Source organism: Balearica regulorum, chromosome 9, assembly GCF_011004875.1.
Source record: "Balearica regulorum gibbericeps isolate bBalReg1 chromosome 9, bBalReg1.pri, whole genome shotgun sequence".
Taxonomy (NCBI): Eukaryota; Metazoa; Chordata; class Aves; order Gruiformes; family Gruidae; genus Balearica; species Balearica regulorum.
The window spans coordinates 20714761-20742110 of record NC_046192.1 but is presented as its reverse complement, the minus strand read 5'-3'; the positions used below and the strand labels follow the sequence as shown (position 1 = coordinate 20742110).

Genomic DNA, 27350 nt, shown 5'->3' with positions numbered 1-27350 from the left:
AATAAAATAAATCTTGTTACATGAAGCACATAGTTCTGCTTTCCAAGCCATAACCGACTGACTTTTTAGAAGAGAGGCTGGGAAAGGGTCACCTTGCCACCACTGTTTTGGCACAATGTTCTTGGTTACTCCATTTCTGTAATTACACAAGTTAGCTGAAATTCAGATAATGCTGTAGTTGGCAACAAACTTTAAAAGACAGGTTAAGATGTACCCACTAGTGGTGCCAAATCCGCTGTGTGAGGTAGTGTGCTGTCATGGCACACAGTTAGAAATCACACAAGCTGCAGTAAACTGAAGGCACATACCTTTTTCTTTGAGATCCAAATCTAGGAATAAAACCTGTGAAGGGTCATTTTATTCCCTTCCTTGTATTAGGAGTGTGAGCTTTTACCATTAAACCCACATCCACTTCAGCAAGGGCATCAATCGCAAAAGGTCACTGATGGCCATTTAAAAAGGAAATACCACCGTCTGCACAAGCTCATTATTTGACCGCATATAGTAACAATGTTTTACATCTGTGGGCTTTAAAAAAAAAACAAAAACAAAAAAAAAAACACCCCTGAACTGTCCAGGCCAGTAATTAAACAGCAAATGTCACCTTGGCAGAAGCTATCACAAGCTTTCTACAAGTTCCCAAGAAGCACCCAATACTGTTACCCCGGTTCTGCTCAGGCTTCTTCCAGGTTTCCTGGTGCACTGACACCAGAGGAGCCACCTCAGGACCTGCAGCACTACAAACACTGGTTAACCCAACAGCAAAAGCTGGCCCACAGGCGTATGATGCTTTTGGAAACCTCATGAGCAAGTAGTTGGCGTTATTTATTTGAAAAGCAGCTGAATCCAACAGACAACTGCCCAGCCAACAGTGAAATTTGCAGTAACACCTGTATGAGCCATCACCACGTTTACAGTCTACCTGAACTTTTAAGAAAAGTTATATACATTTGTAAAATTTTGGAGTTTTGCAAGTAGAAACTAGTTTTTAATACCAGAACATAAAAATGGCACCTGTCTTCGCAACAGTGTTGACTAGGAAACTGGTTCAAAACACACTTCTATGGAAAAAATTTTTTAGAAAAAGAATATTTTCCTAAAATTCCTTTGGAACAAATTTCCAGAATGATTCACTCAAGGCAGCTGTGAGTTAAAAAACAATAATCAAGTGCACCACTAAAAAAAAAATAAACCAAGTCTGCAAGATCCCAAAGAGCTGCTCACTTAAGAGAGTTAACAGGAATTCCATAGTAGTTCTGTTAATGCAGACAGATCATAAAGCAAAATGCTGAGGAATTCCCGTGACATACAATACAACGTGATTTTGGTCCTACACCACAGTCTGCTGTTAGTAAAGGTATACTTCTCCAGCACAAGATGCGCCTTTTTCTTTTTGTAAAAGTGAATTTACTGTGATTGACTGGTACATTTATTGGCCCCTTCACCATTATAGACATGGCAGGTTTACAGGCACAGTCTGGAAGTACTGAAATCTAGGATTACAAACGTCAGAAACTTGACAAATAGTCACCTCAGCCACAAATCTGGTTTGGTATATTACAAGATACTGGGCACTTATATTTACTACCTGACCCAGAGATACACAGACTCCCTGTAACTTCAGCTAAGGGCAGATAACATTACCTTCCAACCCAATGATTTAAAATTCACGTATCTTTAAAGAAGTAAGTCACTTAAGAGAAGCCAATAGACTAAATTCCCCTTTCCAAAACCGCCACAGACATCCAGATTCCCAAGAGAACATCCATTGCGAGCGCAGGCATGCTGCCAGGCACCAGAAAGTTAAGCAGTCTTCCTGGGTAGTCTCAAATGGGTCACTTGATTTTCCTCTATCTACACTCAACTGTGCTTTATCAGAACCTATCATTTATAAGCAACTGGCATCAAATTCAGAATAAAATCAGGAACAGGAGAGGAAATGGCTATTTACAGTGACAGAGCTGCAGAACAGTTAGCATCTAATAAGCCACCATGGTACAGATCTCTGTGGCCACAGGAGAACAAGCAAGTCACTAAGTCTATAGTATGAAGCTTTAAAGGGTCACGCAGGTAAGTAAGGTTATTTGGTTCATTGTAAGTTACACAACTCCTTTTATAATTCACACTGCACATAACTGACAACAAGCGCTTTTGGTTGTGGTATGCTTTGGCAACCTCCTAATTTGGAGGGGGATTACAGGCGATTAACTGGACATTTAAATCTTTAGGAATTTAAGCAAAGTCCTCCTGAATTTCTCAGTTGATTGTGGTAATTGAGCAAGCTTTGCAAATACACTGCTTTCTGCACACTGAGCATCACGCCAAATCATTCTGTTAGTGCAAATCAGCTAGAGTTTGTGATGGGCCAAAACTACCTCATTGAGTTAGAGCTGAATCGTCAAAAGGAAAAGCACTCAGCCACTTAACAGCAGCAATGCGGGTCGCTTGGCTTCCATACCCAAGGACTGCGTGGAATAACTGATGCAAAAGGCTGCAGTAAGGAAGCTAATACCTCTGGAACCGGATTTTTTTTTTTAAATACATATTTTATTTTTTAATTATTTTTGCTGTTGTTACAAGTCTGCCTGGCGTTAACTCCTTGGTGTTTGGAGGCCATGACTGCCAATGGATGAACCAGGAACCACTGGCTTGAAGGAAGAACCCCCATGATTAAAAATAGGCAAGCAGGTCAGGAAGTGAGTGAATAAGGCGGTAGGTATTAACTGGGAGTCTCCAGGGCCTTTAAAAAAAATTCAAATGCCTTCCATTATAAAAACACATACATACCATTGGCTTCACTTTATCTACAGTAAATTCACAAAAACATTTAAAACAGCAATCATCTAGTTCATCCACTACAAAACTCAGAAGTGACATCTCGGGTTAAAAGCAAAGCTATAAATGTAGTTCCTTAAAAAATGCAAACATATTTCTTTACATACAGACAAATGTTACATGATTGGCTGCTATAATGTGTATATTCTGTTATGTACAAAAAAAAAAAGTACAGGATTAGCAGACTGAGCACAAGCAAAAACCCTTCAAGGACAATCTAACCAAACCACCAAAAACAAAAAGACTGGCTCTTAGTTTGTCGGTCACCATGATTATGTGTGCTGGCCCCTTTTAAAAAGTCAGTGATTTCTTCCCCCCTCCCCTATTTCTTCACTTGATTTTTTTTTTCTAGTTTACAGAAAGCCTTTTTGTGTAATAATCAGTGAATAGAAAAACTTCACCTGCAAATACAAGGTAGAAATGTTATTTCACAGCTATAGGCTGCAGCATTGATCTCTCCAGATCTCAAATGGAGAATGTACATGTTTGGCTCCCAGTTAATTCCAGATTCTGAGAAAACTGTCCCAAGACCCTGTAGCTACAGCCATGCCGTCATCAGTAACACCTAAACAGCTGACACGGTTGTCATGGCCAGCAAGGACACCTGAAAAAGAAGAAGCAATGAAAGTTAATATTCACGGGATGTCAAGGACTTCAGCTGTTACTCTGCTCTCCCAGGTAAGTCTTCAAGATTGCTAAAAAAAAGATGTAATGCAAGATCTAAGCTTCATCTTTGTCCTTACCCTGAAGGATTATATGCATCACAACAGCCATATCAAGAAACTCAACAATTAGGTTTTTAAAAGTATGTACACACAATATTGCCTCCATTTTCTCTCTGCCCTTCTTTCTTTCTTCTTTCTGCCCCAAAGACCTCCTCACCCCTAATCAGGCTCTCTACTGTTTTTTCCCTGCTTTCAGCAATGCTCTCCACAATTTCAGCCATCAAGTACTTCCAAAATCAAATGCGATGTCTTCTGACAGTGCCCCGGATACAGGAACTACCCTGAGTTTCCCATGGTTCGCCCACCCCAAGGATCAGAACCCCCCCATGTATCGTGTCAGAAAAGCAGCAGTGTACCCTGCCTCTTCCCACCTTGTTTTTGCTTTCCTTCCACCCACTCTTGCACTTGTCTGCTCTCCCACATCCAGGTCCCTTAAGGAACAGGATTAATTTTCAGTCTGAACAGCAGAATCAAGGTTCAGAACTGAACCACACCCCATCATTTAAATTACTGTAAAAAGTGAGAAAGATGTAGCTCTGCTATAAACACGCTGTCCTGACAGAAGTGACTAGTTCAAGGACTGGAAGTGTCTACTTCCCTCCCAACAGCAGGAAATTATGGTCCCCAAAGCAAAAAGACAACTGTAACTTCCTACTATCTGAATTACTTCCTCTGATGGGTGCAAAAGTCAATGCAAATGTATGATTTTGTATTAATTTCATACACTTCAGTGAAACAGCTTTTCTGCAGGCGTGATGTAATTTTGGAGGCTGTTCCTCAGCCTCAAGAGCTGGTATCTTCCAGAACACAGATATATAATGGCCAATACCCAACAACAGGAGTGTTTCACTGACTGGAGCATTTACTCCACATATCATATAGATGAAACCAGAACACAGTGCAGCAACTGGAAGATATAACCAAACGCAATAAAATACAAGGATGCCATTCCAAAAGAAAACAGTGTTAAAATGAAGCATGCAGATTCCCTAACAGCAGCAGCAGTACTGGCAATGAACCGGCTCCGCATTTTGTGTAGATTCTGAAAATCCATTTTCTGCTAAGGAAATGGAAAACCAGCTCATTGCAGGCACTCAAACTCACCTGCTCTCTCCCCTTTCAGAGTATCCCAGACATTGCAGTTGAAGTCGTCATAACCTGCTAGCAAGAGGCGACCGCTTTTCGAGAAGGCTACAGAAGTGATGCCGCAGATGATATTGTCGTGTGAATACATCATTAATTCCTGATCTGCACGTAGGTCAAAGAGTCGGCAAGTGGCATCATCAGATCCAGTGGCAAATGCGTGTCCATTAGGGAAAAACTGGAAGTTTTAATTAAGAGACAGGAGTTTGACACCAGAAAAATACATTATTCATGCATTATTTCAAAAACATCATGGGATTATTTGCCAGGGTGACCAGATAAAGGCAGAATGATTTATTTTTTAAAAAAATCTGCACGTTAAAGAGCCTGCATATACACAGCTATGCAACAAAACACTTCTAGAATAATACCGGTAACACCTGAATGACTGGAATTTTACCCAGACAGTTCCTGCCTGCAGTATAACAGGAGTCAAAGGGGATGCAACTAATTCCTACAAAATGAAGCAAAAGGCAGTTATGTGCATCCTGGCTGCAGGCCAGGAAGACCTGGGTGAACTGGTACATAATGTTCTGTCTTGAGCTGGTCAGCCAGGTTGGCTCAGCCAAGACAGAAGATTGCAAGCAAGCAATTCAATTTCCAAAAAATCTACTCCAAATCAGAGTCATTCTTACACATTGATTGAAATGGGAATGAAAAGAGCTCAACGCATCTCCAGATGCAGGTCTAAGTATAGGAACTGCATTTTTCTACTGGTCATGCTTTTGGTATTTTCTCAGCCTTAATAATTTTTCGTGTTTATCAAAAACAGATGCAGCTTAGACTTAGATTTCATTCCCTATTTATCAGAGTTTGTATCTTGCAGATCAGAACATAGTGTTACAATGACAGAGAGGAAATATAATCCAGTTTATAAATATTACACAATGATTCCAGGGACGAATATTCAACATAAGTCCTGATTTTAACTTTGCCTTCCTGAAAAGGCAAAGTTTCGCTGAAAGCTCTTTTGAACAAAAAATATCGAGAACACTATTGTTCAACAAAAAAAACTTTAAGATGAGGATGCTTGGCTATTTTTGCTCCCTCTCAGCATATTGCATTTACCTACAATTTTCAGGTTTTAAAACACTGCCACACTGTAAAATGCTCCCCTCCTCCGTTCTTTGCTTCTTAAAAAAATAAGGTCTCAGTTACTCAACAAAAACATAGCTGAAACTATTCCAAGAACATTCTGATACATCACAGATAATGGTAATAATAATAATCATTCAGGTATAAACTAGATCGCAAGTTACTAGACAACCGTCTTCGTTACATACAATTTAACAGTCTCTAACAAAGTAACTGATTTTAAATCAAGGTAACCCAGTAGACTATAAGCTGGATTCATGCAACTACAGCTTTTATCCTCCCCCTTTCTTCCCATGTGGAAATACAAATGGTCACTTACACAAACTGCATTAATATCTGACACATGCCCTGTGAACGACTGCCTGCACATTCCATCTCGAATATCCCAAAGCTTCGAGGAGGCATCACAGGCACCCGAAACAAAAGTCCTCATATCTGGACTTAGAGAGAGACTCATCACATCGCCAGTATGCCCAGTGAATGTGGTGGTCTGTTGACCAGTTTCAATATCCCACAAAGCGCTGCAGATAAAGTGACAACGTTAACACAATGTATGTCATTATTTGAGACTAAGTTTTAAATACAAATTAAGGCATTGGAGAGGAAGAGGAAAAAAAAAAGAAAGAAAAGAAAAAGAAAGAGGCCCACAGAGCTCAGAAACTCACCAAGTGGTGTCTCCTGAGCTAGTGACAATTTGGTTGTCATCTAGAAAGCGACAACAGGACAAATATCCTAAAAAGAAAACAGTTATGTTTGTTAGTTTCAGACCCAGAAGTAATAACTGAAGTTTAAAATCCAAGAGCAATGATTAAAGTTCTCCCATGGCTAGTCTGTAAACCAACAAAACTGCTTCACAGTTCACCGTTCACCTCAAAGCGAGATTGTTTCATTTGGTGCAATAAAAAACCCAAAGCTGCAGCAAGTATATGGCTGACCTGTATGCCCTGGCAGCTCTCGGCTCACTCTCACGTTGCCCTCTCTGGTTTTTAAGTTGTATATGGAACAGATGTTGTCCAATCCACCACAGGCAACGTAGTTTCCGGACGGTGCGTATGCGCAAGTCATCACCCAGGAGGATCTCAAAGGAATGGCGTGCATCTTCAGAAAGACAGAGCTCATGAACTCTAATGTCACACGCAAGCTTTCATTTTTCACCGATGTAATTCGTATCAGTTAATGACTTATAGCAGATTAAACACACCAGGTAGATTGTGTATCATAAGTTTCAGTGTTTTGATTTTAGAACACATATTATAACCCATGTTCATATTTATACATACATACTAGGATGAAAAATACCAGCAGTCTCTAGGGTAGATATACAGAACTTCAGTACAACATTATTTAATAGCAAAGCTATTCTAAACGTAAACATTTATAACATTTGTTTATTCTACTTAGATTTCTTTCTCCAATTCTACATCTCTGAACTATAGGTTATAAAGTGGGATGGTTGTATCCATGGAGACTGGACAGTTTACAGAAGCAGATCACCACTCCACACACTACCTACATTTTTCTCATTCAACAGATCGGTTTTTTTTCTTTTCGCAAAGCACTCTTCCAAATTCTGAGGTCGTGTATTTCTACAATTTAAAACCAAATTAGTTTCAGAAGCAACACCACACAGGCAGAGAGCAATACCTACAAGCTACTGCACCAGCAAACTAGAGTGAAAATATTACTTATTACCTAGAACTACTGCTTCTGAGACACAACCTACAACATATTACTAGTAATCAGCTAGTCATGAAAGGGGGAAAAAAAAAAATTACATCTGAATTGAAAGACGACTGCTTCTTTTCATTTTTGCCTTGCAGCCACAGAAAAAAATAGACACAAGCCCCCTCCAACACACAAATTATGCATGAATTATTGATATGGATTATAAAAAAACTCTACCTTATTTGTTGTATAACTATCCCAAATAATTAATTTTCCATCTTGAGAAGCACTGACTAGTAGCCTAAATATAAACACAAAATAAAATATATTAATATATAACAAACCAAAAAATCTCAAAATAGACATACATCATGCATGATTACCAAGTAATTCAGAAATTCCAAAATTTCTTTTACTCTTTTTTTTTTTTTTTAAGGGAGAGCATTTGTTGGAAAAAATCTGTAAAGGTCTATATATTACCTGACCAAAGAGTCACACGCCCACAAGGACTCATGATTAACAATGGACAAAACCAAACAGCTTACTGAAAACACTTTTTATGAACTCTCTCCACAGCTGCCTTTATTTTTCATATACTAATATTTTAGCCGTACAGCTACACAAAAATAAACAAGAAATTTAGGGGGAAATAAATCTTATTTTGAGAGCAGATTTTATACGTATTTCTTTCTGGACTACATAACAGAGAGTAGACCATGAGGTACTACTACCATCTGACCATGAGCTGCTCTAAAGGCAGCATAACAAAACTCCTGCCTAGAAGCTAAGTAGCTTTTCCCGCTATCTACAAGAGGATTTTTTTTGCAATTAAATAAAATTTGTCCATAAATGTTTTAAATCTGTTATCACAGAAGTTATATAATTATTCAACATCTTGGAAAATACAATATCACTCCAAAAATATGCCTCACCACATACACTCCACTCTGCTTAAATAAACTCTAAGAACATAGTTAAAACTAAAAAAAAAGGAAAAGGCAAAATGCCTGTGGTAAGAACAAGCCAAGTACCTCTCCTTTCAATCAAGGCTTCTCTATTACCACTATGAAATCCTCACTGGTTTTTAAAAAAGGCAAGCTATAACAAAAGACAAACAACCCACCACAGTTGTGGTCTGTGATCCCTCTGCGAGGGCATCAACACCATATCACACGGCTCCCAAAACCTGGTATTAATTCTGAAGTTGACAATGTGATCTTTAACCCTTAAACGGCAGGTTGAAGGGTCACTTGTACAAACCTTGAGTCAGATCCCCAGTGCATAGCATAGATTTTAGCTAAGTGACCTCTAAGCGTACGCCTTGTTCGCATTTGAATTCGACCCACTGAGTCCAGACTTGTTGTGATCTAAAAATAAATAAAACAAACCCCTCAGATACTGAGAACTATTTTTAACATACAAGATAACTAAATACATTTGAACTTTGATAGAAAATAAGCTATCTTGGCATGCAATATATTAAAAAAAAAAAACAAAAAAATACTAGTGCACTATCCAGGCTTAGGTCCGTGCAACACTGAAGAAAACAGATTTTACAGAAGATATACCAATACACTTCACAATGGCTATAACTGAAACTTCAGAAAGTTTTTAAAAATAATACTGTGTAATACAGAGATTATCAAATCTGAAAGGTTTCAGTTAAAATCAATGGAAGAAAATCTTCCAATACTTACTACACTATTACTTTTTAAAGCATAGCAGAACTTTAAATGCAAAATCCTCTTCTTTCTAAAACACAGCTAGAAGATATTTATTTAAGTCTTTCTAAATATACTAAACAATCTATTTAAAAGGTAAACTGGAAGCCAGAACCATTAAGATGGTGGGGGCTTTTTTGCTGTTTTTTGTTTGTTTGTTTGTTGTTGTTAATTTGGTTTTTGCTGGTGTTTTTTTGTTTAAAATAACTGTATAAATACATGTTACATTTCCAAAGGCTGGTTTCATTTTATTCTTTCAGCTACTAAATAGGAACACATTACAGTCATAAATTGTAGGGATTGTTATTTTTATATGTCAAGTAATAGCCTATACACATAATCAAGAACATACCTGAGCAAGAGTTGTGTCACTACATGCTTTTCTTGCATCCTGAAACAAAAAATGGAACAATTTGAATCTAAAAAGCAACCTGAGAGAAAGAGTCTAAAGGAAAAATAACCTTTCTGTTATAATCTGTTAAAATAAGCCTTCTGTCACCCTGCTATGCTTTATTGTCCAAGGAACGTAAAGCACTGGCACACAAGCTGGGGGTAGTGGAGGAAGAGGGACTTAAGAAGGGCCATGCCCCAGCAACCTTTGAGTCTCGCTTTCTATAGAGTAGGTGATTCAAAGGCGTCCGGAGCCATCCCAAAGTCCCAGCCCCTATCCTCTTCCCTGTATTCCTTCCCTGGTGTGGACGTGCTTGCCCAGGGTGTGCTGAGCACCAAGGGAAGAACCGATCCACCTGAAAAAGCAACCGCGTATTACACACAATTAGCAAGCTTTGTGCTAGCTGAGTTAATGCCCTCTCACGTTAATGCCCTTGCCATCGCAGGTGGAACGATGCTGGTTGTGAAAGGCAGGATGAAAATTAACAGGCAGGATCCGGAGAGCAGGACAGACAGCAGGCTTACCGAAGCTTAAGCTGCTGATGCACTTCATACAAAATGCAGGAAAAAAATAGTCAACTAACACCCTCATTCGTTTCACAAAATGGATGGTGCACAGGTCTCCATACAGATATTCCAGGGTTTGTTTTTTTTTTTCATTATTTCAGACTCTGTAGGCATATGACTTACTTTCTGCGTATTATTCAACCCTACATAGAAAACAGACTTTACTTTCACTTGTATAATCAGAGTAACAGATTGGGCACCTGACACAGGCGAGCACCACCGAGCCTGGTTTGCAACACGGATTTTGCAAAGCCTGGTTTCAGTTACAATTGCAAATGCACTGCACTCCTGCAACTCAGGCTCCTGTCTTCGAAAACATTAGGCATACAGTCAGCAACCACTTCTGAGAAGCAAGGTTTAAAATAATTGGCTTAAAACTAGACAGGAACTCTGTAGCGTAAGTTAAAGATAAAACTAGCGACAGCAGTATTGAAGGATCAGCCACAAGACCCTCTCTAACTCCCTGCACTTTCTCCAAATACCTTCCAACTTCTGTAAGCAATGAAGCAGGCATCCCAGAAATGACAGATGGCCTTCTTTACCACTAATTTGTGTGTCCCCCGTCCCAAGAAAGCGTTCCATCTGCACACTAATGGCAATGTCCTCTTTGAAAGGAGGGAAGGAAACATGTACTCACACATTTTGGAACTGCATCAATGCATTCAGACCAGCATCTTAAAATTTTTCAAGCTGTTGCTTGAGAGTTACTTGACATTGCAACTGTCACAATCTTTTAGCGCGTGTTTATTTTGACCACCCTTTATAGCTTTCCTCCCAGAAAGCAAGCCTGAGAGTGGATTAAGTCATCTCAACTTATTTTTAAAATGTCTGAACTGTAGAAATATTTATAAAATGTTGACGTCTGGAATCAGGAGGGGTTTAAAATACCAGAGCAGCAAATCCCCTAGCACTCAGGACTTATTTCATCCACAGGAAGAAACACACTGGATTTTAAACAACTTTAATTGTTTAGTTTAGCTGAAACACTTGAAGATGTTCAACATAAAATGAATTCTGAATGCAGTCTGAACAAAACAAAGCCATTTTTCTTAAAGAAAGAGTTACTAATAACACCTATACTTGAGGCTGTCTAATACTTGCCATACAATTAGCAAAGTTGCAAGAAAAGCAAAGTTTCAACAGGCTATTTTAATTCTCACATTTTAACTGTCATTTCCACATATGCATCATCGTAACAGAATCATTAGTGTCATAAGATAAAAAAGCTGCTCTATATAATTGTAGATTTTTCTCAGTTCATGCAGTAGACAATGCAGAATTTATGAGAAAAATCTATCCACCTGATCAACATGCAGCCCCTGTGATTTCCTAGCGCACACACTTAAGATTTCATTTTTTCCCCCAAACTACGTGTATTTTCTAAAATATATAGTGTCTTATTTGTTCACAATGTCAGTTTCAAATGACACTGTGCCAAGTATGCAACACTTCCAAAAATCATATCCTGAATTTCAATTCTCAGAGTGAGGACACGCATATCACATGGGAACTTTTATTATAGACAGAACTAGGAATCAACTTTAACCATAAAGCCATGCTGCTATCTAATATTCATCATTCACTAATATTTCAAACTTCCTGCACTAAAAATTCATGCAGTCTTATTTTATCCCTCCAGCATATTCTATCTGTGTACAGAACTGAGCTACAGCTGTAGTAACTGCATGGGGAGGCAAAGATACATCACCTAGATATCATAAAAAGAAAAAAATCATCAAACATTTCTAAAACACTGCAGACTCCAAAAAGTCGATTGAAAAATTGACAGCTATGCTTCACAGTTTATTCTACTTTAGGAAGCTGCTAGATAGAATCTTATCTGGAACTCACCTACAAGCACAAAGCTGACTTTTTTGTGATTATATTGTTAAGAGAAAATATCAGGCAAAACCCAAGAGTTGTAAACAACTAAAGATAGCAAACTGCTAAACATCAAATGCTGTTAGTGACCTCACCTCTTTTTAGGAGTGCATCAAAAATAATTCCTGAAAATTACCAGCCTGATAGATATTCCAGACACTTAAAAAAACAACTTATTTTTTTTAGATCCTTATCTATCCTCTTACCCATTCCAAACAGAACAACTATTTAGAAAGAAAAATGTGCAATGATTTCATAAGTAAGATAAGCAGTCACCTATACATATATGAAACTGAATTATTTGGTCAGAATGTTTCTTGAATAAAGTCATCAGGAGCATTTTTAATTGCATATTAATTTGAAGTTAAAATTAAGTATAAGGTATCCAACCCTGCGCTCAGATCTAAAGAGGCAAACACTACTTGCCAATGCTGAGCCAAAAGACTCTGATGGCAATAGCCACGGTTACTCAGCTGCTGCATCTGCGTAGATCCAGTTTCAGGTTTGTATGACAGTTACATGGGAAATGTTAAATCGACCTAAAGCCACAAAATGGACTCCTTATACAAAGGGACAATCAGATTTTCATGTTCCAAAATTAAAAAAGCAAACGTTCCTACAACAGAGTCTAGCTCTCTTACTTGTCTGTTATCTCTTTCTTCACACAACAGCATTTTGCATAAAACCACACTGATTGATTACTAAGACTGAATTAAAGACTAACTGGCTCACCCCAACATAATGTAGTAAGAAAGTCTTTACACATCAGGCAAGGAACAATTAAAAAATTCTGTATACCTTTTATTTGTCCAATGCCATAATAAAGCTTAAATTCACAAAAAAATATTTTAAACTAAAACTTGCATTCCTCTACAGAGCTGCTAGAAGGGGTACCCAGTGTCGCAACTCTGACCCCTGGCTTGTCTTTCATCAGTGCATTAAGTGAAAACAATAGGACTCAGAACTCTCCTTGAACTATACTGAATGAGCAGCAACATTTGCCCTAAACACAAGCACAGACACATAAAGTGTGTTTATTGCATGGCTTAAACTAAGCAGCAGCCTGAAGTCCATTGCACTGGGCAGCAGACCACCACCAAACAGCTGCTGCCAGCAGATGCCATGCTAAAAAGTCAGTGTGCATGCAACATATTCTAAGAAACCTGTAGTCTTAGTTGATAGTCGTGATCATAAGTAAGGCACTCCCATATACATCTGCTTTGTGGATGCTGCATGCTTAGAAAAAGGAAATTTTGATGAAGAATAAATAGACCTCGAAGACCTTTATTATGCTTCATACTTTTTTCTCTACTGAAAACTGTATCACTGAAATACACAGGCATGTTGCAACAGATTCCTGGTAAACCGCCTTTGGGCATGACAGCTTATACTTGGTTTATCTTCAATGAGTAATTTTGACAAAAATTTAGCACATCCTTATTTTCAAAAAAAATTTACAAAAATAAACTCAACAGGAGGCAAAGAAATAGGGCCTATAGAAATGCATCCACCCCTGGAAGGTTTTCTCTCACGCTCCATGCTTTGACCTGCCTGCCTATTACAAGTGGCAGTGCAGGGGTCACTTTTAGCCCAGAAACAAACTTTTCTAATATTCTAAACCTTAACTTGCCATGCCTAGGTTCTAGAAGTTTGCTGCTCACTTTTTTTAAATCCCAAATAAAATATTACAGACATACACACACCCCTAGTAATAAAACATAGCAAACTTCAATAGGAAATAAAACATTTTGTTCAAGAAATATTATGAATGCATTTCATTATACCAATGGCTTACTTTTTTGATTTTCAAACAAATATTCTGAAAATATTTTATGCTCTGCACAGCTTAAACACTATTCCTTTAAAGGAGGAACTTTATTATGAAAAATGAGCAATTAGCAATTCTTACTCTGATTTGATTTCGCAGCTGCTCTGCCTCCTGCCGTAACTGTTCCAGCTCACTCATCTTCTTCGGTCTTTATTTCTCACACTCCACTAGTGAAGAAAACCTGCCAAAAAGAGTGAAAAAATAAGTTTCAGTATCATTTTCTCCTCTTTAAAAAAAAAATAAACCAAAAAACCCCATGAACCTATATATATTTATTCTGCCTTTAGAAAGGCTTCCAAAAAGATATTCCTGTTAGCACACTAATAAATTTGGCAAGACCTAAGTTATTTCAATTCCTGAATTACCACAAAAAGCAGAATTAAATTAAGTATATTTTGAACATAGAAGCAACTGTCAACAGAACCACCCACTGTACTTTAAAGAACTGTTACTGAATGCATTTGCAACGCCACTCTACTCAGGCACCCCAAAACCTCTGTCGGTCTTCACCCCAAGATGGCAACAGAGAGCAAAGACCGCAGTGGTCACCTTAAACATTTCCCTTTGAGCTCAACACTGGTACCATACAAGCACCTTTGCACATGACATCCAAGGCGGGTTTTGTTTTAATTAAAGATGAACATTTTGAATCCCTGACTACAGCTGAAATAGCAGGTTTTCTACAATTTTTATCCATATTTTCCTTGCCAAGGCACAATGATGCTTTAATTTCAAAAGCACCCACACAGTGAGAAGGGACAGTAAAGACAGAACCATCCCTAAAAGCATCCTCATGCTGGTACAGCCCACAGCAGCCTAAAGCAGTTCTCATCTGAACAAGGACTCAAAGCAACCTTAATAAACAGTAAGACCACATGCAAGCACACTTTCAGGTTAGGTTTTTTTTCAATCAGATTTTGCATCTGATTTTTTCAGTGTGTTGAACAGTTTCCTCAGATCAATTTTCCTCTTTATGCCCAGTACACCACTACAGAGACCTCTTAAGTCTCTTCACATACGTGTAGACTTCGATATCCTTGCAGTGAAAGTAAAATAAGCTAGTGGCTTGCTCACAAACAAGCCAGGCACTTGTTTGTATTTTTTTCATGATAGAAAAAGCGCACCGGAAAGGTGGAGGTGGTGGTCCCACTATATTATCTAAAAAGCCCAAAACACTGCTAGCTCATAGAAGAAAGATGAAAGCCAGACTACTATTCACAAAATTAAAATTAAGGGAAGAAGGAAAAGAAGCAGGGAAAGGAACCTATCCAGAACATATTCAAGCATGAGAGACAATACAGTAGCATCCCCCCAATACAACCCACAGAAAAATGGCAAAAAAACAGAGGAAGAAAAGTCACTGTGTCTGGTAAGCTGTAGACCTCCAGTGAAAGCCCTTTATTGGTCTAGCTACTGGATCTTTCTAGTTCAGTAGTGATGTGTCTAAAAGACACTCTGGAAGGCTTTTTTCCATCTATAAAAGACACTTCATAGATGTAAAGAGTGAAAGGTTTTGGTTCAAAGTACCTTACTAGTAAGATAATCACCCTTGGACTAACAGTTTACACAAGCGTGTGAGAGATACGAAACTTCTCACTACTCAAGAAGAAAAGCGTATGTTCATTAATTATCCATCTACTCTCTTTCAATCTGAACTTCCATGCTTTCCACAGGTATCGCTGCAAAGTCCATTTCAGAATAAACCCATAAACATACACAAATTGCATCATCTCCAAATCAAAAGACATCCTACTTGGTAAGAGCGCAGTGGTGACTTAGAAGGTCTAATATTTTCAGCTATATATAAGCTAACTGTGACATTCACACCTCTCCCTTTCTTAAACCTGTGCTCTGTTCAGCTACAAAGGCATTATAATCCATATGTGAATGTTCTAAGAGACTACTTTATTTACCATCATCTTCCTATTCAAGAGGCCCAGACTAGTTAATATTGCTTAATGCACAGCAGGCATAAAAGTCATTGACACTAACGTCCGATTTCAAAAATCAAGCATTAAAAACTGTAATCACTTTAGCATGCATGCTGATCACATGCCTTTATAGTCTTTCAAGTTTAATTACAATTTTAATATATTTGATTGGAATGCTATACTTCTATGAAATATAGCACCACTTTCAGTTCTGACAGTGTCAAATTATCCTTCTTAAAATGTTTTCCCTTTTTTTGTTCTAGAACCTACGTAAAGGTAAGACAGACAAAACAATGGACTCAAATGTCTAAAGCAAGCCAGCCATGATATCTGCCAATGTTTCCAGAGTCTTGCATGCTATTTTTAACAGAAGATAAAGATCCCTAACAGAAAAGGTGATGTATCTCTAATTTTCTGAGCAGGGAAGTCAGCTTCTGCCCTGTGATATGCCACACACTTCAGTGCTCTGTAAACAATAACTTCAACACAGAGAATAATTGATTATAAAGAAAGAGACATTACTATTCAACTGGAAGCAGGCATAGCTGGTGACAAGGTCAAGGCATTTTTTTTATTGATAGGTACAACTATGAGCATATCAGAAAATTAGCTGTAGCATTGCACTGGCACTCAAAGACCATCAATGACCATGCTGCACTTCAACCATAAAGTCAGTGTTAATGACTTTAATGTCATTCATATCAGTACTGTTCATCATTAATGCCATTTCTCCATCAAGCTGCACCAGCAGTTCAACAGCTGGTTGAACAGCTTTAAATTGTGTTTACCTGTACAAGTTCCTACACGGACATAATCCAGCTTCAGAAGCCTTCTCATCCATCCATCCTTAGCTTAAAAATCAATTCCTAAGCAAATTAAAGGACAATGATATTTCATACTTTTTTTTTTTCCAAAAATAATTGGTTTTAGTTGAAAAGTCCTAGCAACATCACTATGTTCTAAATTTGCAAGGTCACAAGTATTACTGCTCAGCAGAAATGCATCAGTGGTTCAAGGTCAAGCTATACCTCAATGAACACAACGGCCCTCAAGCTGGCACGCAGTTCTACAAAATCTAGATTCATTTTAGAACTGGATTATTCTAGTGTTAAGCATTAAAGTTCCTTTCCAGTACGCAGCAGCTGAACAGCAAACTCTGAGATACTCTTAAGCTATATATAGACACCGGGATACTACAATAAACAAAAAGTGCCCAGTTTAACCATTAAACTGAAGTGCATCCAATGCTCTCTGTTGTGCCGGCTGACTGCAGCTCCCACTACAACTGCTCGTGCGTTCAGATGATCATCCACCATAAAGTATTTAGCAGAACTGTGAGCAAGATTCTTCCACTTGGGATTTTTTTTTTTTTTTTAAGCACTATTTCGAGGTGCCCACAGGAAATTACAGAAATTGAGTGGGTAGAGAGGAAGCTCTCATGGATGCTTTCCCAGATTCACACTAACTCTGCAAGCATCATCTCTGAACTCCTGTCAAACTACCATGTGAACACCTTACTGATGCCATACTCACGACAGCAATGCAGCACGTGCTCGGAACTTGCGCACGCAGATTTATCTATGTCTGTTTTAATGCTTCTGATGCTACAGTGATATGGTTAAAAGAGAGAAAAAGAGAGGAAGCAATACTCAAGATGTAGTTATGTCTGTAGACCATTATCCAGACTAGATTTACTTGCTGTAATACTGTTTATAAGTGTATCAGTGAGGTGGCCAGTGAAGCACAGCAAGAACACAGAACTGAGATGGTTGGCAGCAATGGCAAAGCAGAGGCTGCAGCCTATAAACCTGTCCTCAGTGCCGAGAAGCAGGTCATCACCACAACCTTGAAGTGTGCTACTTCTCTACACTACAAGTCATCAGATAAAAAACAACTTGTTTCTTTTATCAGATTAAATGCTGGGACTGCTTTCGCTGGGCTTACAAGAATTGCAAAGAACAGAGGTGATCTCTGTATTGCCAATTTTTCCTCATATAACAAATTACTGAAAACCTCAGTGGATTCAACTCCAACCTGTGCTAGGTTACAAAGGACATGTGCCTGTTCATTGTCCCCTCCAGGAAAATCAAAATACTACAGCCAGGAAGGTGCACTCCACAGCCTGGAAAATTCCAAGCATGAACTCCCCAGGAGCTCAGCTGTAGTGTACTCGGCTATGCACATAGCGAAGCCATCAGTTCTTGCACCTCTACGGGCAGAAAGAGAGTCAGGATTCCTTCTGGCATCTCAGAAGGCTGGAGGTAATGTAATACCTACCTCCCTGACTTACTATTATTTTTAATAAGCGTTTAGTCAGAGAAAAAATATTCTGAGTTACCTTAGATGCAGAATACTAGTGGTACCTGCTTTTCAACATTCACAGGTAGAAACCCTGATGAAGAAGCCAGATGCTTCTCTTCAAGTGCAATTCATGATGTACTATGAATATTATCATCTCCTATGGCAGAGGCGCCTTGAGGGGATAAGCAACAGGAAGGGGAAGAACTTTTTAATACCATTAGTAGCCAGGGGGTGTACCACTGCAGGACACCCAAGTGATTAGGAAATGGGGTCAAGGACACGAGATGCTTCCCATCAGAAGCAACAGCACAGGCAGCTCGTTGTGAGCAGTAGCTATTGTGTAACCAAGGCAGCACATCTCTGCCCTCATAAAAGCAATGTCATTTGTAGGCTGAACTGCACCTCAGTGCAATTTTTCCTCAGTGGACTTGTACAAGTGAATTTACTGATACCAAAATAAAGTGCCTCCTGAGGCAAAATAATTAACTAAGTCAGATTCCACAGAATATCTAGTGTCAAGAAAGCCACTGGCAGGCTTGAGTGCTCCACAGATAAATTACCTTTTACACTATTCCTGATTCAGTAGCAGCATCATTTGCTAAGAGTTTAATTCTTCATTATATGGGCAGGCAGTGACAAATTACCACAGGTTCTTGTCTTGAAAGTACTTTCTCTGCAACTCAAACATTGTGGCTGGAAAAAACACCCTTTTCTTTGCAAAAACTCACTCCAAATACACTAGAGGGCACACTGTAAGAAGATCCACGGATCCCAGGACCTCTGCAATACACTGGCCGATGGCAGGGCAGGACAGAGCACCTACGCAAGCCGGGATGCGGGGATTTTGTCAGACAGGGACCTGCTGACCCCATGGCACTCAGCAGAAGGCTGGGGTAGGGGCCAAGAGCCGATACATCTCTGGAAAGCCAGGAAATGGGCTGATACTTGGCAGATTACTCAAAGCAGAATAGTCAGGCATGTAGTAATAGGAACCTTTAGTTCTGCAGAGCAGAGCTATTTCTGTCTCAGAGAAGATTACAGTTTACAAACTAAGATGCTAAGTAATTTGGTTTCTTTTAAAAAAGAGAAAAGGAAAAAAAAAGGCATTTTCACTTGCCTTGACAAGGTTAGTTTATTCCCATGTAACTCCCATAGACAGGAGGAAAAAAAAAAAAAAAACTACTAGAGAAGTGTAAATATGCCCCTCCCCACAACAAAGCATTGCTATTCTTGCGCCAAATATATAGAGATTAAAGGGACTGCAGAAAGAACAGTCTGCCTGACTGGATTCTTAAGAGCTATCGACTAAAGAATTATTTAGGCAAGAATTTAATTTGTATCAAAAAATTCTCAGTCCTTTAGAACTGAAGTGCTTACCTATACATATCATCCTCAGTTTTTCCAACTCGTATGCAGTAAGATCTCACAAGTGATCAACACATAGCAGCAGAAAGTGAGAGAGGAGGTTTCACATAGCTTTCATGTGATCATCCCTCCTAGTGATCACACAGGTGGCTAAACATAAGGAATCTTAACTATAGCATTTTACTAATTATAGAAAAAGACACCAAAAAATAGTCCAGATCTCTCTCAAGGGAGCTGTTGGTAACTCACATTCAGGCTTCAGTCCACAAAACCTTTCCATGCTGAAGAAGTCACTTGTGTGAAGTTACCTGCTTGTCTTTTTTAACTGCTGGCAGCGTATGCAGGCTTTGCTGTCTCAACAGCAGTGGACTGGGGTTCTGGCTCTCAAGTGGAGCTCCAGCAGCATACACAGATTAATACTTTTCATATTCAGGATGTGCCAAAGAAGATTTTGATAAAACATTTCCTCATTTAGTGATACTAATCAAGACTTCGGCAGCTTTGCCAATCATTTATGTCTCCCCAAAGCCATGAATAGAGGAAAAACATAAAGAGATTTTATTTCTTACAGCCTGAAGGGAATGGATTTCACATATTCAAGAACGGTTCAAAATCTATACACTTTGACATAGTGGACAAAGCCTTACATGAAGTGAAATCTCTGCCTACACAACAGCCATTTAAAATAAATGCATTAATGCTATACTGTAGTTACATACCTTTGTATATAAAAAATATTTAATTGGAATTTTACGTAATATATTTACTACAGTAGAGCTGTTTGAGGACCACACACACACTCAGCTCTCCACTGAGGAAAATTAAACATTTAATGCCCTTTTTTACCGTACCTTGGCCCTATGTCGTCTCTCCTCTGTTTCTCAAAAAGACCTTACCAGCTATTCATTTTCTCAAGAATTCTTTGTTCTGATTTTTAGCTGTACTGCATCAATAAACAAAGACAACAAAGCAAGAAGCTTTTATATTGGTCAACTAATACTTAAACCCGCGCAGAGAGAGGCATAAGTTGAAATAACAGTATAAGGGCTACAGTTGTGCCATTGTGCCCCTAGCTCTTTCTCGCACTCTCTGCTCTCAAACCTCTTCAATGCATCTCCTTCCCTTCTGTATCTTTAACGTATACTTTTTAGGGGTGCATTAGTTACTGAAATGTCTAAGATGTTCTGCAAAGGAGTAACGGTTAATTTTTAAAAAATTGGTTACTATTTAGAAAATAAGCTTGGAAATCCTAACTGAATCTTTTCGTTAAGATTTTTAAATTTGCATTTTGTAAGACGGAATTGTCACTGATCTCTGAGCCCCCAGGCACATGTAAAGGAGAGTTCTCCCATATTCAGGGCCTCCGGTCTCCCCATGAAGAAAACAGGAAGCAGTCTGGGTGTGACCTCCCTCGCTGAGGTCAGCGCTATTGTTGCACTTCTGCACATTTTGGAAGTGTTTTAAAGTGATATGTCTCCATTATAGCGTTGGTACAAAAACAGGAAATAATCAACCAACGCCTCTCGAGAGGAAGGGTATTAGCAGAACTTATTTAAACATCCATTTCTCTAACAGATACCATCCCCAGTTTTAAGGAACCGATGAACCTATGTGCTCAAAATTGCACGTACAGCTGGAAAGGAGTGGTCACAACAGAGACCCACGAGCAAACAGCACATCTTCGGGATATGAAAGTAGTCTTGGCTCTTCGTGTGCCAGCAAGCCCCATGCAGTTACATCATGAATACAACCCCACCCACGAACTGTGTGGCAGAATCAATTTCAAGCCAACAACATTGCTCCTTCCTTCCTCCACCAAAACACCTCATACCCCTATACTTCAGAAAGAACAGAAATAGGTGCCACTTTATACACATATAGTTACTTAGCTTGTGATTTTAGTATAACTTGGAAACACAGCCCACCACATGTTTGCATTTACTGCAATAACTACTTAGAGGTATTAACAGAAATAATTTGAGTCAAACAAATACAAATATCTGTGTTCACCTTCAGACTTCAGTACTGTAACAATCAACCCGTAGTGTTTTTCCACTCACAGAGGAGAGCAGAGGAAGCGGCAGCTTGAACGCGCCTTGCAATAGTGCTGCTGGGTTTAGAAGTCAATGCCGTGTCACCAGCGCCGCCGACACCGCACACGCACAGCTTGCCGATGCGAACGCAAACCTGCATGGCGAGCAGCCTTAACAGATCACGACACGACTCTTGTGTTTGATCGCTGCTTTGATTACTGTTTCCATGGAAGACAAATAGACCAACAAATACTGACCTTGTTAACAGCAGTCACAAAATAGACAAAGGAAATCACAGTTTAGAAATTAGAGTGAATTTATTCTTCTTAAGTTTACTAGTAAAAAACGATCAGTGACTTTAGACTTTTACCCTTCTTTATACAGTAAGTTGACACCAGATTGGTGTCTTAAGCTCAGAGATATGACAGTTTATTTCTAAAACCCAACTTAAAGTATAAGCCAAGTACATTGATAAAACACCTACAGAAAGCCCCTACTCTTCTTTACCCACACACACTAGATTATAGGAAAAAACCTAAGAAATGCAGTGTTAAGCACAAGGCTGAAAAAAAGCACAGGAAGGAAGGCATTTTTAACAGTCATGAATATTTCACAGTCCAAAAGAGTGATTTTTCCAAAAGTAACATTCTTGCATCTTATATTCATCATGATTGTTTCCAGGTCAAAATTATTTAGTATGTAAGCACAGATTTATTTTTATCATATACCCTGCAAACAGAACTTCATGTGAAATTTAAATGATGTTGTCTTTAGTGACTACAATAATGATTCTCCAGTGAAAATTTGGTCCACTGACCAAAGGACACTCCATCACTGAACAAATTAATGTTGGTTTTGCAATTCAAAGCATGTTAAGAAGTGGCAAGAAAGATCTTAATGAAGGAAAAAGATATAACCCTAAGTAACAAGACAGAGAGAGATGGTTCCAGTCCAATTTCTTCCTTGGGAACAGGCAGGCGGAGACACACACACACACACAGAGTGAGCTGACATACTATGTTATTTCCCTTTTCAAATACCCAGCAGCTATTCTAACAAGTTTTGGTATGGAAAGCCTACTGGAGAGTGACAATTCAAAGTCATTTCAAAAGACAACTTACATTTAAATACATCTCTAAACAAGTTTGATTTTGGATTTTTTCTAAGGGCTAGTACATTAATATTTGATTTTCTATTGTGAATATGAATGATTAATATGATTATCTATTGATATTCTATGATTTATGGAAATGGCACAGTACCCTTGCATTCTGTAGGGCCAAGCAGTGTTATGCATGTAAAATCTGGTCTGGCACCTACATGCACAAAGGATTACTTAACCAGCCTCCTGTTTTCTGAGAGTGTGCAGACTGCATAAAAGGCACTAAGTACACAGAAAATGTTAGGTTTAAAGTCAGTGGAGAAGATACACATTAAGAGAAACTAATACTGTCTACAGGAAAAGTGCCTCAATTCAACTAAGATGACTGTTCACTTGACTGAAATAATTTCTGGCTGACAGTTTTTGAAAGCCGAGCATTCTTACACCCTTCAGGAGCAGAAAGCCCAGCAGTACCAGTTACACATACACATTGCATCCTTTCAAATCTATCAACCAGCTTGGGGAAAAAAAATAATAAATGCATTTGATCTATACATAGTCTTCAGCACCCTTCCCTCCTCCTCACCATTCAGCACCACACACATACCCCCTTGGTACCAAAGTTACAGCGAGGCATTATGCAGTTCACATCATTATGCAGCTGTAACATTTAGCATACAGCTGTACTCTTTCATAAGGAAACAAGGGAATATAAACATTTGCTTTTTTATACTGATTATCCAAAGATCAGATAAAAGTATTGCCCTCAGGTCTAATTTTAATTTTGCTTTTGGTTCACAATACATTTCTGGTCAATTATTTGTGATTCTAAACCACAAAAATTAAGTTCTCTTCCAGACTAGAGTTCAGGCTACTTTAGTAATTCTATTTTTTTTTTTTTAGATGCATATTATCATAGGCCTTTAAAAATCTATCAAAACCCTCACTTTACAGAGAGCCACTGAATGATCAGAAATCCCATACCAGAAAGTGAAAAAACCAAGCACTGTTTTTCACCTCTACTAATGCAAGTATGGGATTAAGAGTACATAAGCTGTGTAACTACTTCAGGTATCACTTGTGATGAATTGTATATAAACTATCTATACTCTTGATGTTTCTCATGCAGTAGTGCCTCTTTTCAAATGGTCACTTATTAAAAAAGAAACTACACCAAGTATTTAAAGAAGATGCTATTTTAAAGCAACACATATCACTGTGCTTCTAATTATCTTAATGCTTCCAGGGTTCTCAAAGGCTGTCTTTATAGTAGTAGTATTTTTAACATACAGATTATATCTAGCAGAAGACTTTTAGGCAAGATAGATAAAAACTTTTCTTATTAAAAAAAAACTATCTAGATAAAGGTGGCATTATGTTAAAAGGAAGCTGTAAATTAAACTTGTGATTCATTATTTTTCACGCCCTTACAATGCAGTAAAATCCAAATGTATTTGTACAGTTCATAACCCAGAAAGAAAGAAAGAAAGATAGAAAGATAGATAGATAGATATTCAGGTCACATAACTATAGACAGTAGAGTGGCCAAAGTCAGAAATGACCTACATGGCTATTGGAAGGAAAATGACAGAAGAGGATGGAAGAGAAACAAAATGCTGAAAGAAAGATGTACAATGTTCCCACTAGAAACAGTCTTCCCCAAAATGCCACTTTTTCTTCTTTAAATATGAGAACAACTTTGCTATGAAAACACGACACTCGCTAGGTTATAAATGGCAGAATTCCCCTGTGGAGACAAAGCCTGAGGTTATAGACAGGAACGTATCTGCCAGGCACCGTGGCCACAAGAGAGCCATGGCTCCACAACCTGCTTTGCTGGAGGTTATCCTTCCAGTCCACTGAAACTTCTGTTCTTGTAAATGCTTCCTACAGATCTCAGCAAAGTGAACTGGGACAACAGCAGCCTAGCCAAGTACATCGTCTTTTGGTTTTAACATTTGGGATACACATACTACTGTTCCGGAGTTGTCCTCAGCAATTGTGACTGAAAGATGAGTAAAAATGGCTCATTAGTCTTAAATTCCTGCTTCCAGAAGTTAAGCACAAAGCAAAATGGTATCTGACTCAATGAAAAGGCAAACATTAGCCCTACCAATGAAAACTCTCAAGCAATTTAACTGTTTGCCTGGATGCTGGCCTTTCAGCTGTCACCTTGTCAGAGTTCCTACCAAGGTCTACAATTCAGGGCCACAAGACTTTTTGTCTCAATCTGTGGAGACTGGGAACAGATAATTGCTCAGGCTTCTGAAGCAACACCACTAGGAAAAGTCAATTTTATTGTCTTCATTTCATCCCTTTTCAAAGTGGTGTTTGGCTTTTGATGCCCATCTATTTGCATTTGTAACGAACTATAATAGATAAGAGGAAAAAAAAAATGCCTTAATGACGTCCTGTCTCCAGCTACCTGACCTTCCCAATTAGCTGCTTTTCCTAAAGTCTGAGGAACAGCAGCAAAGCGCTGACATCGTTACATACTCATTTATAGCGCTTTTACTTTGGACTTGTATTACATTTTTATCCTGCTGTACAAAGAAAAAAAATAATTCGGCTCCCTCCTTTGGCCTGCTTCTAAGACAAAAGAGGAGTTTCCCCTTTTCTGTTGTGTATCTTAGACATTAAGGTTGTGTTTGTAGCACCCAAAACAGTAGTTTTACTTCCTGGCCACCTCCTTCTCCACACTTTGGTTGTTTTTTGGGGGTTTTGGTTTGGTTTTTTTATTTTTTATTTAGACACCTTGTATCCAAACTACTAGAAAGAGCAACCACAATGGAGAAGTTTCTTGCCCCACAAGTGTCAGTCAGTAACTGATCTAAAAGATTAGAAAGGGACATTTAATATCCTCTAAAATGCTTCAACACTTTCCTGTGGACCAATGCTCTTCTCCCTGAAGATTGTTAGGAGCACCCAACATCCCTGCTATGTCCTTCCTACTGATCCAACGCAAGGAAAATGGTACTAACAACATTATTAGTTTCTTGACATTCTAGGGCATCTGGACTTAAGGTCTTCTTGGAAATTTTGCTGTGCCATTCCTTGAACTCTGCCTGTCATACCTGATGTTGAGATTGCTACAAAACTTGATTAGCTCTTCTACTTCCTTTCCTTCCGATCCCCAACATGCACACGTAAAGGAAAGGACTCCAGTTTGCATTCTCACATAGCAACACCAGATAAAAACATTTGCTTAAATCTAATTTACAATTTATTTTTTTTTGGGGGGGGGGGGGAAGCTTTTATAGAATAAGCCTACCTGAAACCTAATATCCTATAGATTTATTAATTTTTTTGTATTCTGGCATTACATTGCACTGTCAGCATCTAAGTCAAATCACCAAAACTGATCAAAGTCACTAAATACACACTGAGGCTCTAAATGTACAGTGTGTTAAATCAGATTTTGACAAGCGTAGCATCTATATATGCAACGTGAATATTTCTTTCAGCCCAGTAACAACGAAGCTCTATTTAAATCAAGAATCTGAAGGAAGGAAAATATCTTCCTCTTCCAAACTAGGGATAAAATTGGTTTACATGAACAACCACTTAAAGCAATCAGTCATAACAGAAAGGGTCACCAGAAAAATATGCAGATCAAATATTTAAAATTGATCTAATTAAAAGAAACACCACATGCGTTTTAACATTAGATCGTGAATAAGCATCTTTAATTTTAATGCAAGACTTTAAATGTGTACAAATACCACATAAATTGCATTTTAACATATAAACAGAAAATCACACAACTGCAATTATGTTAGAAATAATTACTACACTAAAAATATATACAGGGTAGAAAAAAAATATACAAAAAATAACCCAACCAGAATCAAAACATCAAGTTATCCTGAAACCGCTTGGGTGCTCTGTGCTAGACTAGATGCTGACCACCTGAACTAAAAACTGCACTATGAAAACAAACTGAACAGGTCCAAGAGCTCCCACCACTGATTGTGAGGAGGTTATTTGTTCTTGTCAAAGATGCCAAGCCAGTCATCAAAAGCAGCTCCAAGACCTTCAATCTCATTTAAGAAACATGTTCAATCCTGGGACTGATTTGATGATTTTATTTTGTTCCCCTCACCCCATTTGAAAAGTAAAATCTTATAAAATAATTTTAATCTTAACAGTACTTAGCTCTTTTAATGTTTCAAAACAGTAGGATTCACAATGACTCAAACACTTGGCTTATGTTGAAAATCCATATGATTAATATTTGTCTGAGATCTAACATAAGAAGGAGGGGAAAAACTACAATTTCTGCAAATTGCCAAACCTATTTTGCCTCCAAATAACTAATTTTATGTAATAGGTGGAACTTGAAAGTGCCTTTTGCTCTACATTACAGTCAGGATCTTCTGTCTTGCCCCTCCTTTCCAGTTTAAGTCCTTTCAGACAGCAACAGGCTGCAAGAGTTATAGTAACTGAATCAGAATTTGTTTTACTGTATGTCAGCATTTCACATACTTTTGGAAGTTGAAACATCTTAAAGGAAATGAAACTGTCTTCACTGAATAGCATAACTATTTGCTATTCAATGTCCATCTATATTTGGTCAAATTCTGTTTTTTTAAAAGCCTTCAGCTCAGTTCTCATTCATCTTCTCATTATGGTATTTCCCTACACTAACTACAGCAATTCATAATAATCAGAACATCGAGTATCATTGATGGCATCCAAGTTGACATCCATTTAAAACACTAAGTTCACCTCTGGGTCCTTTGTTTCAGGCAGAGATGGACTGTTTCAT

General features: G+C 38.4%; 1 protein-coding gene and 1 long non-coding RNA gene across 5 annotated transcripts in view; one reads left to right on the top strand and one right to left on the bottom strand.

Moving 5' to 3' along the window:
- Positions 1-1322: 1322 nt before the first annotated feature.
- The window catches only part of GNB4 (G protein subunit beta 4), a 30579-nt gene continuing 4551 nt past the window's right edge, over positions 1323-27350 (bottom strand). For 3 of the 4 annotated variants that reach the window (XM_075761518.1, XM_075761519.1, XM_075761521.1), the window contains exons 2-10: positions 13932-14031; positions 9537-9575; positions 8724-8830; positions 7701-7764; positions 6734-6896; positions 6464-6530; positions 6118-6319; positions 4665-4881; positions 1323-3439 (exon numbers count right to left, since the gene is read on the bottom strand). In XM_075761518.1, the coding sequence (XP_075617633.1) occupies positions 3333-3439; positions 4665-4881; positions 6118-6319; positions 6464-6530; positions 6734-6896; positions 7701-7764; positions 8724-8830; positions 9537-9575; positions 13932-13988 (1023 nt within the window). In that variant the 5' untranslated portion in view covers positions 13989-14031 and the 3' untranslated portion in view covers positions 1323-3332. Of the gene's footprint in view, positions 3440-4664; positions 4882-6117; positions 6320-6463; positions 6531-6733; positions 6897-7700; positions 7765-8723; positions 8831-9536; positions 9576-13931; positions 14032-16569; positions 16643-27350 lie in introns of those variants that run through there. The other variant, XM_075761520.1, reaches the window with a different exon arrangement.
- On the top strand, positions 23770-24071 carry LOC142602956 (uncharacterized). Its single transcript, XR_012836816.1, has 2 exons — positions 23770-23857; positions 23892-24071. It is a non-coding gene; the product is annotated as an uncharacterized LOC142602956 (long non-coding RNA).